This window comes from Neofelis nebulosa, chromosome 6 (genome assembly GCF_028018385.1).
Source record: "Neofelis nebulosa isolate mNeoNeb1 chromosome 6, mNeoNeb1.pri, whole genome shotgun sequence".
Classification (NCBI taxonomy): Eukaryota; Metazoa; Chordata; class Mammalia; order Carnivora; family Felidae; genus Neofelis; species Neofelis nebulosa.
The window spans coordinates 128644723-128661245 of NC_080787.1; the positions used below are offsets into that span (position 1 = coordinate 128644723).

The 16523-nt window shown below is 42.8% G+C and overlaps 1 protein-coding gene across 4 annotated transcripts in view; it reads right to left on the reverse strand.

The window, feature by feature from the left end:
• Window positions 1-16523, reverse strand: part of NHSL1 (NHS like 1) — a 134684-nt gene that overhangs the window by 94513 nt on the left and 23648 nt on the right. Inside the window, exon 1 of one of the 4 annotated variants that reach the window (XM_058735435.1) lies at window positions 13691-13994. The exons of 2 other annotated variants lie outside the window; for them this stretch is intronic. In XM_058735435.1, coding sequence (XP_058591418.1) covers window positions 13691-13706 — 16 coding nt within the window. In that variant the 5' untranslated portion in view covers window positions 13707-13994. Of the gene's footprint in view, window positions 1-7800; window positions 7990-13690; window positions 13995-16523 lie in introns of those variants that run through there. One more of the 4 variants, XM_058735434.1, reaches the window with a different exon arrangement.

The following is a 16523-nucleotide window of genomic DNA, read 5'->3' on the forward strand; positions in this document are numbered from 1 at the left end:
TCTTGGCATCGAGGGCAAGGAAGAACGCACATTCCCTGCCTTACTGCCCAGCACGAGAAAACTGCTGTAGAAAACCAGCTTTGGAAGGTCCGCGTGGAGGACTTCTACAGGAGGGAATGTCTGAACGGGGTCCTGTTGGTCCAATCGAAATGTTAGGATGATGTACCAGGGGAGAAACAGAGATTCCTCCTAAGCAGACAATCCTGGCACATGCAGAGAAAGACGAACAAAAGTGGGAAATATGGGCACCTTATTTGGTGGGCCGGGGTGGCTGGGTTGGTTAAGCGTCTGACTCTTGGTTTCAGCTCAGGTCATGATCTCACAGTTCGAGCCCCAAGTCAGGCTGTGTGCTGACAACACGGAGCCTGCTTGGGATTCTCTCTCTCCCTCTCTCTCTGCCTCTCCCCCACTCTCTCTCTGTCGGTCTCTCTCCAAAAAAGTGGTAAACATGGAAAGCGGAGTGGCTAGTGGGAACTGAAGCTGAAGAGGAGAATATGGAGGCGTTCTTTCATGAAGAGCTCATATACGTCATGTTAAGGACATCGACTTTAACCTAAAAACAATAACATGGTGAGGGGACTGAAGAGTGTTAACCAGAGAAGAAACCACATTCTGGAGAGAGTCTGGGTAGGTCCAGGGAACAAGTAGCTTAGAATCAGGGAGACAGGAGCCTGATAAGCCAGGAAAAGAATGCCCACTCCTGGGCAGCGCTGGCCCAGAAGACAGAGAGGACAGATGGGTTCCAGAGCACAGTAAAGCGGGAGGGTTGACAGAAGTGTGGGAGAATGGGAACAGGAGGAGACAGAGGACTGCCAGTTTCCCATGACATTCCAGGAGCCTTATCTCATCTGATTCCCACAGAATCACCCCAACAAGCAAGCAGGACAGTCACTTCTATGCGTTAGGTGGCTCAGAGTGGTTCAGTGGCTTCCTCAGAGTCAGTAAATGATAGACTCAGGATCCGGAAATGCTCCCTGACTCCCAGGTTAAGAGTCTTTCTGCTTCACATGCAGAAATTTTAGTTATGGTTAAAAACAACGGGGCGCCTGGGTGGCTCAGTCGGTTAAGCGTCAGACTTCAGCTCAGGTCACGATCTCACGGTCCGTGAGTTCGAGCCCCGCGTCGGGCTCTGGGCTGACGGCTCAGAGCCTGGAGCCTGCTTCCGATTCTGTGTCTCCCTCTCTCTCTGCCCCTCCCCCGTTCATGCTCTGTCTCTCTCTGTCTCAAAAATAAAATAAACGTTAAAAAATTTTTTTTTTTAAATTAAAAAAAAAAAAAAAAAACATCAAGAAGGCTTCAGGCTCATATTCCTGAATGTGCATGTTAGTAAGATCTCAACTGGTCATTAAAATGATGGGTCTGTCATCTTCATTGTTTTTGAGCTGAAAAGACAACCTCTTCATCAAAGTTCTTGTAACTTTTAATAACCATAACAGTTCACAGAGATGAAGGAAAGGAATAAAGTCTCTAACGCAGCTAAGTGCTCAATCACTCAACAGATATTAATAGAGCACCTCTAGGCGTAGTCTGACATAAGGTCCTGAATAATAACCAGCTTGTTCTCATGCTACCTAGTCCAGAGAGAAAACTACAGTGACCAAATCGTATGCATATTTACAGAGAAAACGGGGAACAAAGGTTATGATGAAAGTGGAATGAACTGCATACAGGGGGCCCTAGGAAATAATCCAGTGCACCTGAAAAGTTACAACAAGGGATAAGAAGACCAAAGGACGTAAAATTCCAATGGAAATATTTCAGCAGATGTTTAAAAAAAAACAAAACTAAAAAAAAAAAAAAAAAAACAAAACCAAAACCTCATGTTTGGTCTGCTAAGAGAAAAAAAAAATCCATACTTCTAAAGACAATTTTACCAGTTTTCTTTTTTTGCCCAGGCTCAACTGCCCATTCACCAGACTATGCATTGGACTGGTGGTGTTTTTTGTTTTGTTTTGTTTTTGTTTTAAAGCTAAGTGGAAAGACACTGCTTGGATAAGGGTATGTTTCTCCTTGGTGAGTAAGTCCTTAATCCCTTGGTCAAGAGAAGTGCAAGCCCTTCAGGATGGGGCTTGAGCGAGACCAGCAGGACCCTGGCCACTTCCCTGAGTGACCCTGCCACTTCGAAGACCAAGAAGGCACCTGAAAAATGCATCCCCTCCCCCTTAACCACAATGTTTGAATTTCTAGAACTACGTTACCTTTCTCCTTTATTATCAGCTTCCCACTCTCACCAGCCATTAACGATTGAAATCGCTGCATGAGATTTTTCTATCCAGTTGTTACAGAAAATAAGACTCTGAAAGTTAAAAATCTTTCTTGCTCTGCTTATTGCCTACATGTTTTCAGCTGAAGGTAGAAAAATACACTTTTGTATTTTAAGCGATCGTCCCAAATGCCCATTTATTTTCAGAGGGAGTGATGTCTAACGTCCTTTTCACCTGAACGAGGCTACATATTACATTTCATGCCTTTAATCCACAAATACTGATTGGAATTCCTTCTTGGTCAAGCTGATGTGCTGGGCCCTCCAGGAACGTAGAATCTAGCAGGGAAGTGAAAGCACCAATCACTACCACACACGTAAAGAGCAGTATGTGTCTCAAAGAACATGCAAATCGCACTCAGTGAGGGGGTCAGACCTGCCCTCCGGTTTTATAATGCTGTGAAAGGAAAACATCCTGTACTTGTCATGAGAGGACTTTTTACTATCCCTTATAACACACCAAAGCTCAGCAAAACAAATACCTGCAGAAGAAGAAAAACCACTTATTAAACATGTAAGTGAGCTTTCTGATTTGGATAGGCTCTCTACCAAAAAAGCCATGGGAATCAATGTTGCAAAATCCCAACCCAAACTTTATCAAATCTATTTAGTAAACACCAAAGGTACATCTCAGGCATTAAATCCACAGACTGAGGGGCGCCTGGTGGCTCAGTCAGTTGAGCGTCTGACTTCGTCTCAGGTCACGATCTTGCGGTCTGTGAATTCAAGCCCCGCGTCGGGCTCTGTGCTGACAGCTCAGAGCCTGGACCCTGCTTCAGATTCTGTGTCTCCCTCTCTCTCTGCCCCTTCCCTGCTCACACTCTGTCTCTCTCTCTCTCCTTCAAAAAATAAACATTAATATATATATATATATTTTTTTTTTTTAAATAAATACATAAATACACAGACTGCTATCTTTAATGCTAAAATGAGATAGGGTAGATCTTCATTCCCCTTGCGGAGAAGACAAAGGAATCTCACTAAACACCACACCTTCTATGAGCATCAAACAAGAGCACAACTCACTTGGGACTCTTTTTCCTCTTCTGCCAGACTAAAGGATTAGACACAGCTGCGAACCCTGTCGCTTAAATAACAACCCCTCTTTTCCAAGATTTAGTTTTGGCCCCAAAATAAAGAGAAGTCGCCAGGACTCAAGCTTTTCCTCCAAGTGAAATGGGGTTTTGAACGAAGGAGCGGCACAATCACTTATGGGTTTTTAGGGGTTTTTTGTTTGTTTGTTTGTTTGTTTGTTTTACTGTTTATTTTTGAGAAAGAGAGGGAGGCAGGGGACAGAGGCTCTGAAACGGGCCCTCTGTTGACAACAGAGAGCTCGATGCGGGGCTCAAACTCATGAACCGTGAGATCACGGACCTGAGCCAAAGTCAGAGGCTTAGCTGACTGAGCTACCCAGGTGCTCCCGATCACTTGGGTTTTTGAGGGTTCACACAGGCTACTGGGTTGAAACAGTCTTCTCTACAGAGAAGCTAAGTCTCTACAGTAGTCGTCCAAGTGGGACTCAGGCAGGGAGGGGGCAGTAGAGGCCTGGGGGGTAGTCAGATTCTGGAAAAGACGTTAACAATCAGGTCGATGGGATTTTCAAACACACTGACTGTGGGGTGTGAAAGAGAAAGGAGTCCTATGTGACTTCAAGGTTTGGGGCCTAAGCAGTTGGAAAGATGCCTTTGCCCCCCCCCCCCCCCGCCCCCTGCCAGCTGGAATGGGGAAGGCACAGTGGAACAGATGTGGGGGCAAACAGGAAGGGGGCTCCGGAGTTTCGATATATTCATGAAGTCTGCTAGACATCCAGTTGGAAATGTGGAGCGGGCAGATGGCTATTCATATCTGAAGTTTAGGGGAGAGGTCAAGGCTGGAATAGAAAATGTGGGCCCTACTGGCATATCACAAATACTAGATTCATGTTATGGGCAAACAGCAAAGGGCTCTTGACAGTGACCAGAGGATCACAGGGCGGGTTCTCGTTGTGTGGTGAGGGCAGCATGACCCTGGCCAAGAGAAGCCTCTTCTCTCATTTCTCTACAGGACCCATAGAGTCTGACATCATCTCGGGCATCACATACGGTTGCTAGGGGCCAACGTCAAGCAGGAGACAGACAAAGGTAGTGGTTTTTCATGCACAGAACATGGAGGTCACTTTCCAATGTTAAAATGAGGGAAAGGGGGAAATTAAAGCAAAGAACATCTAGTCAAACACAGTCCAAAATAGTAGGAGGCTGGGAGAACCTTTTGGTACGTCACGTGCCAAAGCAATCTCATCTATTTTAGGGTCTCCTGTTTTCCCCTTGGCTCCCAGACACGTTATCGCCTACAGATAACATGCCAACGATGGAGCCGTTCTAGGATTTCATGAAGGTGAGTGAGGGGCAGGGAGCAAGTAACATCGACTCATTTCCAGCCAAATTTGCTCTCAGAAGCCAAAAAGCACACAAATGAAGATTTATAACATTTGCCATACCAACATTAACTTTCTATGGGAAACAGAAAAGACACTGGACACTGAAGCTTTAGGCGTTCCCAGTAAGTGACTGAAGAGAAGCTGTCTCTATAGGCATCGCCTAACAAGCCCAAATGTAAAAGTGATGGCGAGTATCAGACTAATGTTTTATATTCAAAACAAGCTTAAAGCCATCAAAAGTTTACTCACCTGTACTCAGTCCTTTCAGTGTTTACGGACGGCATTTTTGGAGGGATGGATATACAATGTCGCCTTTCCAGGATGCTACTTGTTTTAAACTTCCGTTGGGATTCACAGACAATTCAGTTGGACCACATTTACGCTTACAAGCTTATTCTGAGATGAAAAGTGGGCTACCAATCACTGAAGGATTAGGAATTAGGGGAGATGGGAAATAACCCAGCGATTAAGGAGACCTCATTACCAATTTCTCACTCAGCAGTCATCCTAAAATAAGGACACTACCATCTATGTAAAGATAAAACTATCCATCCATCCATTCCGCTCATATAATTATGGAGAGATTGTCTGAAAACACAATGGTTTTATGAGAGGCATCACGAGGAGTCCAAATCTTGCTCAGATTTTTTTTATCAAGTATTTGTTCTGCCAGGAAACGTTTCCAAAAAGGAAAGGTTTTGTCTCAATTGCTATGGCAGCAAACACTTCCGATGAAGCAGTTAGAAAGGTATCAGTATGCTCTCGCTGGCTTCCAGGGCTTTCAAAATATTTGTACTGCTATCACACTCATTTGCCAGTATAGGTGACTTTTAGTACTTTGTATTCATCTGGGTGTATTTATACAACTGCGATTGCAGAAAGCTTCACAAAAGTCGATGTAAATATGCTGTGAGAAAAATCCAGCAGGATATGAGGCGCCTGGGTGGCTGAGTCGGTGAAGCATCTGACTTTGGCTCAGGTCATGATCTCACAGTTTGTGAATTTGAGCCCTGCACTGAGCTCTGTGCTGACAGTGCAGAGCCTGCTTGGAATCTCATGCTTGCTCGCTCTCTCTCTCTCTCTCTCTCTCTCTCTCTCCCCTTCTATCTCATTTGTGCACTCTCTCTTAAAAAACAAAAAAAATCCAGCAGGACGTCTTTCTCACTGTATAGTTACACTATACTCACAGATTAAGGTACAAATTGGTCTTTACTTTCAGAAGCCCAAGGTAGGTCTAATCCATAACTTGCTTTGTTCTTAAAGTCCACCTTGGGGAAAGAGGAACCCCCAACAGTGTGCCCAAGTAGACAGGAAAGAGGCTGGAGGTCTTGGATGCTGCAGAAACCCAGGCCTGGGGGTTCTGAGGAACCCAGGAGCATCAGAGACAGAGGCTTTCCTGGGGATGGGGACACCAGGCATGTGGTAAGCACCCATCAACATCTGATGAATAAACGCTTATACCTAAAATTCTATCAAAACATTTTGGCCAGATGAGATGAACTTCAGACGTATTTCAGAATCTCAACAAATTCTGGATGAACTTAGATGTACAAATTGGCCACTTTGGGATAATATTGGCCTTTTTTTTTTTTTTTTTTTTTTTTGCCTAAAACTGGGTATTCTGTTACAGCAACACTTTTCTAGGAAAAAAGAAGGGACCAGAGCTTCCTTCGTCCTCTGGGAATTAGGGAAGAGTCTGGAGAAAGCAGAAATGCAATCTGCAGGAGATGGCTAGGCGGGAGCAGTGGAGTACCAGCGGCTGCTAAGTGCTTCCACAACTTTTGTTTTCTCCTGCCCTGTCATCTAATCCCAAGGCATTTTCCAAAGCGCCCTTTGCATTTGGGGAGGAATCTTTTCTGTTTAAAAACAGAAAGGTCACTATTCTTTTTTTTTTTTTCTTTTAGTGTTTTTTATTTATTTTTGAGAGAGACAGAGAGAGACAGAGCACAAGTGGGGGAAGGGGAGAGAGAGAGAGAGAGAGAGAGAGAGGAGACACAGAATCAGAAGCAGGTTCCAGGCTCTGAGCTGTCAGCACAGAGCCCGACGCACAGCTCAAATTCATGGATCGTGAGATCATGACCTGAGGTGAAGTTGGATGTTTAACCGACTGAGCCACCCAGGCGCCCGAAAAATCTCTATTCTTAACTTCTGGTGCAAATCAGTTTCCCCAGCCGGTCTTCCGCCAACTCTAGAATCTCCTGGACTCCTGCTTCTCTCCTGAGGCTGGCCTGAGCAATGTGGATGCCCTCTGTCTCCCTTTATTGAGAACACCCTCTGAAGCCACGGTCCAGCCTTCCCTCACTCCCACCCCTACTGTGAACAGGGGTTCACTTGGGAGAGCAGAGGCATCGGTCACAACTTTCATTCTAAAGTTTCGGGAACAACAGAGCTTGCACAGTTTTGAAATAAAGATCACAGATGTCTCGTTGAGGTCATCGAAGGAGAGATTCTCTTTGTTTTCAAACGCTGCCTTCCAAAATTTCTCAAGAACAAACCTATATACAATCTGACCTTTGAAAACCACTCTCCACTGAAACATAAATTTACTTTCATTCTATTTCAACACACAGTTCCTAAAGTTCACTTTATGCTATTTATATCTTTTTGTTATAAGAAGACATTCCAAAGAAAGAGTGGTCATGAGTGTTCACGTTTCTCTTACCATGCACACTCCTCCCACGTACAAATTCAACCCGAGTTCAAGTCAGCATGGCTTTTTGTCTCAAAGGTTCAATATCAGCCACATTGACAGGACCCACAGTAAAAAATTTAAACCCCAGTAAAACCTGGTAAGTGTCACGTTGCCAGCAGACGGGGGATGAACACTGCTAACGTTATGCCAAATAGTTTGCTGTTACATTGCCTGTCGAATTAAGACCTCCTCATTTCAAATTCAATTGCTACGTATGATTTCATAAAATAATCTGACATTTTTCAATTTAAGAATATCCATATTCCCGCCTAGTGTCCCCCAATTAAAAAACAACAACAACAACAACAACAAATCCTGCCAAGCTATTTAATCACGCAAAAGCTATGAATTGCTTAAAGACCCTTAGGTTGTTTTCAAGCAGTGTTTCCTTCTGGTGTTTACAATAAGAAAATACGAGCCCCTGCATACGTTTGTGCCTGGCTGATGGTGGTGACATGGTGGCCCGAGTGGTAAACTGCCTTCATCACACTGATCCATTTGCTTTCGTCTATTAACTATATCACCTTACGCGTGTGCAGACTGCCGATCACACCTCTGTAACTAGAGGGAGTTCAATCCGGCTGAGGTATGATACAGCTCCCCCAGTGGGCAATCAGAAGAGGATAAGAGGGGGAAAGGAAAAAAACTAGAAAAGACAGGAAAGAAGAGGAAACAAGAAAAGGTAAAAAGACGGGGCGCCTGGGTGGCTCAGTCGGTTAAGCGGCCGACTTCGGCTCAGGTCATGATCTCATGGTCCGTGAGTTCGAGCCCCGCGTCGGGCTCTGTGCTGACAGCTCAGAGCCTGGAGCCTGTTTCAGATTCTGTGTCTCCCTCTCTCTGACCCTCCCCCGTTCATGCTGTGTCTCTCTCTGTCTCAAAAGTAAATAAACATTAAAAAATTAAAAAAAAAAAAAAAAAAAAAAAAAAAGGTAAAAAGAGAACAGGAGATATTAAAATGGAGAACTTAACCAAAACCGCTGCCAGTGCTTTTGGTAATTCAAGTCATTTGATTCAGTTCCACCAAATTACCCAGAGCACTATTTTTGCACAGAGCGTGCTCCAGAAATAAGCAGACCCCCAGCCTGTGAGCTTTAGGCAGCAAGGCTCGGTCAACTGCTTTTTTCATTCCTGAAGGACAGCACCTCCTAGTTTGTATTATATCATCTATTCAGCATGGTGATCTGGCTTCTCCTTCCTTTAACATATTTAAAAGCAAGATTTTGATTAGTAGGACACGGAAGAAAGAACCAGAGAGCATGATAAAGTTTTCAAGGGAAAGACAAAGGCAATAAAGGGCTAGCTTTGTTTGGTTTATTAAATTTCAAGGGCTTTGCCCGCCAGTTTGAAAAATGCATGATATCACCAGTGTGTTTATTAAAAGTGCTACTTTAAATTGCAGATTGAGCAAATGTGAATTCCCCGTGGTAGCTGTCAGTTATTGACTAACAATTATATGCAATTTTTAAATGAAAGAAGAAGGGGGAAATAGGAAAGACCTGCAGGACTATAGTTCTAAAAGCTGCTGCTAATTTAAGTAAATCTCAAAATCTCAGTGTATGAGTAGTAAAATACCCAGACTCAAAAAGATGCAATATTCTCAAGGTCACTTTGCATTTTGATTATTAAAGTCTTTCAAAGTGACGCTCAGAATCAAATAGCAAAATAGCATAAACTTTGCTCAGTGCTTACTTGACAGTTTAATACTGACTTAAGAAGGGGTGGGGAACCTTCCAGAGCAAATGGTTACTTGCTAGCTAACTTGAAAAATGCACTTGTTTCAGCACAGAAATAACAAATCTGTTTCTGATTCCAGACATTATTTTCCAAATGCTGCCAAGAAAAGAATCTAAGGAATTCTTTTACATGCACAACATACACAAGACAACTGGAAAGCAGCCTGTGGTCTGTTCCAGGGTGCACGAGGAGAGAGAGAGCGGAGTTTCTAGTATGAACGGCCCTCGTGGGAGCAGAAGCACATGCCTGAGATAGTTCATAGCTGTAATCTCCAACATAACTCTTTGCTATTATTAGACAACCTAAAGGCTTTCCTAAGTCTGTCTGTAACTTGTGAAGCAGAAAAGGCTAAAGACAGGACCCTACCACGCTGAGCATGCAGGCAGCTGGGGTACACCCACTCCATTTCCAATCCATGAAACTGGATTTCTAGATCTTGCCTGACAAGAAGAGCTGAGAAAGGGAAAGAATCTAGTCCAACACCAAAGCCAGGTTTAAAATCCCTGGAGAGAATGTTGACTAAGTAAAACCCCATACTAAATTCAGAAACTAAAGTCTACGATGCTCATAAAACATATTGAAATTATTCTTAGACCACAAAAGGATTATGATGATTCCTTTCCCCATTGAGAATGACATTTTTAAAACAACACTTTTTTATCTCAACTACAGAGAGGTATCTTGCTTGACAATTTTAAAAATTATGTAACAAATAAGCCAATGCTTCAAGAGTATGTGACTTAGCATGCATCACTTGTGTTACATTAATAAGGGGAAGACTTAGCAACAAAATCCACTTTGGAGAGAAGGAGGATAATGGGAGAATTCTGAAAGACTGAGTCATCCAACAGACTGAGCTATCTAATGCAACTGTTTAAATTCTGGCTCGCACCGAGTTGACTGCAGTGAACCAAGCTCAACTTTGTTTTTTATTTTCCCCTTTCTCAGTAGGGCAAGCGTTCAATGGAGAAAACCTGATCATTTCTAGGAAAGAAAAAGGCAACATTTTCTCTTGCGTGACTGATCACACTGGGCACATCCTTGACCCTTCTACCTGCCCAGACAAACCCGTCTCAAACTTAAGTTTCAAGTGCCTCCCCAAGCAGCTAAGCTGTAGAGTCATTCTTACAGTGCAGCTCTCCATTCGATACACCCCCTATAAGGTTACCTTCAATCAAAGTGATTTTATGCCCAGTCTACTCTAAGGGGTTAAACAGTGTCCCCCTCCCCCCCCAAATCCACGTCTACCAGGAACCTCAGAATGTGACCTTATTAGGAAAGAGAATTCTTGCAGATATAATCAGTTAAGATGAGGTCATATACTGGATTAGGGTAGACCTGAAATCCAATGACATGTGTTTTTTTTATAAAAATTACAAAGATACTGGCGCCCGGATGGCTGAAGGGCATGATCTCACGGTTTGTGGGATCGAGCCCCACATTGGGCTCTGCGCTGTCTGCTTGGGATTCTCTCCCTCCCTCTCTCTGTCCCTCCCCCACTCGTGTGCACATGTAGGCACTCTCTCTAAATAAATAAATGAACATGAAAAAAAACTTTTTTTTTTTTAATTACAGAGATACCCCAGGAAGAAGGCCATGTGAAAACAGAGCCAGAGATGCAACCACAAGCCAAGAAATACCCAAGGCCACCAGAAACTGGTAGAAGCCAAAAAAAAAAAAAAAAAAAAAAAAAAATCTCAAGAGGCTTCACCGGGAACATGACCCTAACAACACCTTGATTTTGGATTCTAGCACCTAGAATATGAGAGGAGAAATTTCTGTTTTAAGCCACGTACCTACTGGTAGTTTGTTACAGAAACTCTAGGATCGGTGTCAGGTGGCCAATGCTTTGCTATCGGTCTGCTACAAGAAACAAGAGAAAATGCTTCACTTCTATAGCTGTGTGACCCTGTGGTGACATCACGCAGCACATAATGTCGTCTTACAAAATATCTGTCTGTGATGGATTGGAAACCGAAAGGAAGAAATCAGTCTTCACAGTTAGAGGTGCCACTACAAAGATAATTAATATTTACAAAGAGGAAGCTGATGTGCTCTAATTAAGAAATCTGCATTCTGAATCATCTCAGACAAACTTGTGTTCCACCCAGGATTCATGGTAAAAATATGTTATTCTGATAGTTTCAACAGAATAACCCATGAATGGTTTCTAATATATGCACGGTGGTTTGCTGTTAATCATATTATTTGATGAGCCGGAAATGCACTTCCTAGACCACAGGAGATTACTGACTACATAGTGAAGGAACAACACACCATGGCTTTGTTAACCACAGGGACTTTGGCAGAACCCAAGAGAGCATCCTCCCAGAGAGTGGGAGCTCAGATGCTGCTCATATAAAATGAATTGGGTGGAGTGAAGGATTCTGATCTACTTCAATGGCAATAATTGAGAGAAATTGAAACCATGTGAATTATCACAGCCAACAGAAATGACAGAGATGACATCTCTCTTCCAAGAAGTTACTTTCTCTAGCTCCAAACCGAGCAAAAACTGAGTAGACATGACTTTAGCAAAAAAATAGTCTAAATGGAGAAAAGGAAACCCTGCAGCAGTGTGGGAGACCGTCTGATGTGAAAGTTTTCTTTCAACAATTAAAAGAAATACTCAGGAACATGACTTACCCAGAAGAAGGGCAATCGTCTTTCCTTTAACGTCAATGCTAAACCACAGACTCAATAGCCCCTAGAACCTCAGCTGGCCACAGACACAGGCTAATTAATGGAAGCCTCTGAAAAAGTCTCCGACAGAGGGAAACACAGACACAGTAAGAACACAAAGCACCCACAAGGAGCCCTTCATACTCCTGTGTGCAACCTCACTCGCTATTCCTTCATCATGTGTTTGCCTCGTATGAAGCACAAAGGGCAGCTGACAAATCATTACTGTAAATCAAAAGGCTATAAGTCACAGGAAGAGAGCCAAATGTCAACTGTGTGTCCTGGCTGCTGGGAGATCAGAGAGTGAGCTTTAAAGGGGATTGTGGATTCCTGATTAGAACGCACTCTTCAGCACAAAAGTACTCGCTTGTCATCACATGCCATTCACTTGACTTTCTAAAATTTCCTAAGTTACCACGGAAACTAAGAGTCCATGAAATTGATAGATTCTTTAATAAAATGAAATGGCTGTTATGGGAATAGGTGGAGACAAATATGTTGAAGCTGCAGAAGTCATACCCTGCAACAACTCCACACCTGCATTCAATTAAAAATCCTAAACCTCAAGCTATCATTAGATCATCATGATTTCAACTACTCTGGAAATTACACTAGGCCAGCATACACCCTCCTCCCATAATACTAAATTCTGGCTCTTCATGGGTATACTTTTTTTTTTTTTTTTTTTTTTTTGAGCAAACACATTATTTAACAAACAGCATCACAAGAGCTCATAACTCATTTCATCTAAAATTACTTTTCAGAACTATCCAAACTCATTTCACTCTTATAGAGCTCTTTAGAAATCCACTGCAACTAGATAGATACTCTCTAGAGCAAGAACGAATTGAATTCTTAGGGAGAGGAAAATGTGATGTCCTGGTTTGTTCTTACCCCCTTGCTTTCATCAGATGTGTAAAAACCATAGAAACAAATATACCAAGCTCAAAGTTTACTATCAAAGACTTTGCTGGTTTTTAAGGTGTCAAATCAGAGTTAAAACTGTAAAAGTGCAAACTACAGAATCCATGTCTCTAACTCATTAATAGGCTTTGTGGACAAAGGAGAAATCAGCAAAGTGAGTAAAGCCAGGATCACTTAATGTCCCAAAATTGAAAAGCTGTCAAGAATTTTCCATCAACGGAATGACATACGCTGAAAGATACGAACAAAAGAGTCTACCCCAGTTCCAAGGAAATTAATTTTAACTCTTCCAGTCCAACGATCTCATAGACAAACACACTCTCTAATGTCTAAACTAATTACATGAAGGCAAGAGTCAGAACAAAATTAGAGTTTGAAGGAAAAACACTTGCCTACAAAGAGAAAACACTCCCTAACTAATCAGGGAATCTCTACATATACTCATATGTTCACCATCTTACGGTACTTAGGAAGCACTATCATCTATACATAGCTAGAACAAGAAGCATGCTCTACAGCAAAATTAAATTCATTCCTGAATTCACACATTAAAGCTTACAGGAAGAGAACTGATTCCCTCTTTCCATTCATGCTGATCCTTTACATGGGCAACTTATCTCATGAAAACTTCTCTGACAGAACTCATGCTAACAACTGTAAACCATTCCTACTTTCATTAAGTTTCCTTAACACTAAACTTGGAACTACTTTGGCTATGACAAAACGCATACAAAACACATCCAAACAGAGAAATATCCTTTCTGTCTAAAAGAAAATTCCATCTCCCCGGCAGGAGGTCTTTCTTCCTGTTTGCAACAACAACAACAAAAAAGAACAATGACTTTTTCGCTCTCAGACTTACAAACTCGCTCAAGCTTTGATTTTAATAGTGTCAGCACTGTGACTTAGACTCTGATGCTAGATGACAGTTTTGCCTAACTAAAATTTACCCACCTAAATGGACCCAAAGCCCCCTCACCTTTCAGGCAGAACATTCTGAAGCAGTTCCATGGAGGGGCTGGTGCTCTACAGTCCCACGTAGCCTGCAGTGAGAGGCACAGCTGTCTCCCAGCCCACCTCCCCACATTCACTGCCAGAGAGCAGGGCAGTCAGCCAGCAACTGTGATTACAGGAAGCCACTGCCCAATCCCCGGCTTTCTGGGCTGAGCTGCTGACACCTCCCTATCTTTCATACGCTGTTTCACACCATGGAATCAGCCAGGATCATCTTGGAAAGTGAAGGGAGCTGGGACTGTTCACATAGTGCAGCGCAGAACTGCGTAAGGGCAAGCCCATTTGTTTGTCTTATCAGCAGTTTTGTTTTGGTTTTTTTTTTTCCATTGCACCAGATGCAGGACCTCACGTGATCAACAACACAAAAAGGAAATCACTTGACTTGGTTTCATTTCACTCTTTGCTATTAATTATGACAACTACTCTTTGACTTCGTTATTCCTATGTTACTCACACACTTGTTTTCTTTCTGGTGTGGAACAACTCACATGCTGGTACATAATTAGCACTAACCATTATGATGTGAAACTCTGCACACAGCTGTCTGATCTATATAAATGGGTGGATATATGTGAAGCACTCACAACAGTGTCGAACAAATAGTAAGCGCTATGGACATGTTGACTATCATTACTATTGCGACTACTGCTAATGATAAACTTGAGTGTTAGGATACAAATCTGAAGCGCGTTACCAATCTGAAGCGGCATTGCCAATTTTTGGATGAGGAGACAAAGATCGATGCACTTTAGCTGGCATCAGAGGATGTGAATTTCTAACTCTGCTGCAGCCACAATCCACTTGCTAAATTTCTCCTCCTCCGCTGAAAAGCTAGATTCGCTCTGGTGAGTTCAAGATTACCGTAAACTCTTTTAACACAGGTTCAAAGTGGAAGAAGGAATTTTATTGCATAACTAAAAAGAAACAGCCTACACAGGCGGCCTCAGGAGTACCCTGCTTGAAAGTGCTGTCTGAACTGTGAGTGCCCTCCAGACGCTCGGTGACTTTTGAGTCCCCTGGTCACCGGAAGTGGCCATTGTTTGCAAGACCCGTTGCTGTGTGCAGGTCTTCCTTTTGACTCCACGGGATGCAGGAAACTGACTCACAGAACTAATCTGTCTGTCTGTGTCCTGGGGTGCTCGCTGCAGCCCCTGGGACATGGTGTGGATGCTCCGTGTCTTTTGGCTTTCAACATATGGTTCAGCATACCCTCATTTGGTTTCTACTCCTTGTCTTCAAGTATTACCAGCAGTGTCTGGTTAATAAGTTCCCTGTGATGAGGAAGCCAGTGCACTAGTTGCTCTGGCCACCAAGACATGGGAGAGGACCCTCGCCAGAAGCTGCTGGGTTGAAAAACATCTGCATGTGGAATGACAGACAGTGGAATTAACACTTAGAACAGAGCCGGAACCTTATCACTCATCTCATCTGATAGACTGCTTCAGAGATGAGGTGATTTGCCCAACTAACCAGCAGCTGTGTCAAGATCAAAGTCAAGCCACCTGACTTAGCCTTTTCCATCTCACTATGTGACAACCCCCACCCCCACCCCCCACAGACGGGCAGAGTCATTCCTGGTCTTTTCCTATTTTGAGTGGTCTCCCATGCAATTTACCAATTACAAAGGTATTCCTCAAAGTGTTCTTTGGGGTGAGTCGCCTTTTTAAGTTGCACACAGAGAAATTCTGCATGTTGGAGAATTAAGGTTTCTGAACATAGATCAGTGCACAGAGTTTTGGGTGGTTATATGCTTTTACCAGCACTCTGAATACTTACAGTCAAACCTTTTAATATAGAGATGACTTTATATGCTAGAAAGAATACTGAATCGGAAAGCAAAGAGAACTCGATCGCAGCCACATCTGTAGCATTATCGAACTGTCCCTACAGCAGTTCATAGAGCTATAAATGTGTGCACTGAAGGTGGGGACTAAATTAACTGTAAAATTCAATCCTAGCCTACCCCGTTAATTTTTCACTGTGACATATATAAATATAGATATGTGTATGAATATAATATATGTGTTTTATTAGGCGCCTGATGTCAGGAAAAGAGACAAGCTTTGTCTTCTCATCGTTTAGTGCAAGAGGTAGGCGGATGAATAAACAACTAACATAATCTAGTAAGTTATATAATAGAAGAATACACAAAGTTAATGATGATCAATGATAGCTTCTTGCCTATTACCTCCTAGCTAAGCTACGCTAGTTTACCAGGTTAAAACATCTATAATTGAATGTAATGGGTTGAACAGTGTCCCCACCAACATTCCTGTCTACCCAGAGCCTCAGGATGTGACCTTATTTGGCAATAAAGTCTTTGTAGATGTACTTAAGGTAAGGATCAAGGTGAGCTAATACAGGGTTAGGGTGGTGGTAAGGACAATAAGACTATCTTTAAAAGAGACAGAAAAGACACAGACACACAGAGGAGGAGAGAAAGACCACAAGAATGGAGTTATGTATCCACAAGACACGTACTGTTTGGAGCCATCTGAAGCTGAAAGAGGAGGGAAGGATTCTCCCCTAGAGCCTCTGGAAGGAGCACAGATGGCCCTGTGGACATCTTGATTTCAGACTTCTGGCCTCCTGCACTGGGAGAGAATACATTTCAGTCCTCTCAAGCCACCCATTTGTTGTAATTCGTCACAGCAGCCCTAGACAACTAACACAGTTAGCTAAGTAAGCATCGTGTGTGAAGGGAGACACTTTTTTCTCTTTTTAAGCTAACTTTAATTCATAATCACCTGGGCTTAAAACCTGTTTCTTCCACACCATTGTGGCTAAATTCTTACTGA